At 38.4% G+C, this 925-nt stretch overlaps 1 protein-coding gene across 1 annotated transcript in view; it reads right to left on the bottom strand.

The window, feature by feature from the left end:
• The window catches only part of LOC123877528 (zinc finger protein 568-like), a 10,122-nt gene continuing 9,197 nt past the window's right edge, over positions 1-925 (bottom strand). The window contains exon 10 of the mRNA XM_045924331.1: positions 1-135. Coding sequence (XP_045780287.1) covers positions 1-135 — 135 coding nt within the window. The remainder of the gene's footprint in view (positions 136-925) is intronic.

The following is a 925-nucleotide window of genomic DNA, read 5'->3' as shown; positions in this document are numbered from 1 at the left end:
CTAGGGGTCGCCTTGCGACAGGCGACCATCGTCGCGTAGTCGCTGGTCGCAGTCGCTCGTCGTGGTCGCCGAAGAACCGAATGCTACCTTTAGGTATCTTTGAATCCATGTCACCCCTAGGGTAATATTTGACAGCTATGTCGATTTCAGTATCGTTAGTAGTATAGTTAGTAGGCATCATCACTACTTGTTTCATGTTATCATCTGGGAGTGTTCGGAGAGTCGAAATCCCATATCCCAGTCAGTTCAGGAACTATCTGAACTCACGTTGGGTGCAATTTATAGTACGAATCCACCCCACTCCTAACTGTACGAAGGTACCCCAATACAAAAAATCAAACAATAAATTCAAAATAAAAATAACGGTTAAGGTTATCCCAAAATTAATGTTTACATATTAATCTAGGATACTTATTTAAAAACTATTATATGTTACTTTAACAATTTAAGCTTAACTTATTACGAATTAATGTTCAAAGATGAGTCGAAAAAAAACTTTCGCGGTGTGAAAACACGTTTTGATTTTTCCAAAAAAGCTAAAAGTTATACAGCCACTGCACTTAGCTGTAGCGGTTAGCCCATGAACATGAGCGGGCCTCACATGTACATAAACACAAACGCGTCACCACTCACCATGTACTGTAGTGGAGATATGACTGCTGTACGAATGCTCCCTCTGTACGAATCCCACCTGCTTTCCCCTACAACCTAAAGAATAAATAAAAAAACCGGCCAAGTGCGATTCAGACTCGCGCACTGAGGGTTCCGTACTCGGGTATTTTTTCAAACATTTTGCACGATAAATCAAAAACTATTATGCAAAAAAATAAATAAAAATCTGTTTTAGAATGATACCCCACTTGGTATAGTTCTTACTTTGAAAATTAAAACACATTTTAATTTATTTTTTAAATGATGTAACCAC

Source organism: Maniola jurtina, chromosome 24 (genome assembly GCF_905333055.1).
Source record: "Maniola jurtina chromosome 24, ilManJurt1.1, whole genome shotgun sequence".
NCBI classification, from domain to species: domain Eukaryota; kingdom Metazoa; phylum Arthropoda; class Insecta; order Lepidoptera; family Nymphalidae; genus Maniola; species Maniola jurtina.
This window is presented reverse-complemented; position numbering and strand designations above follow the sequence as displayed.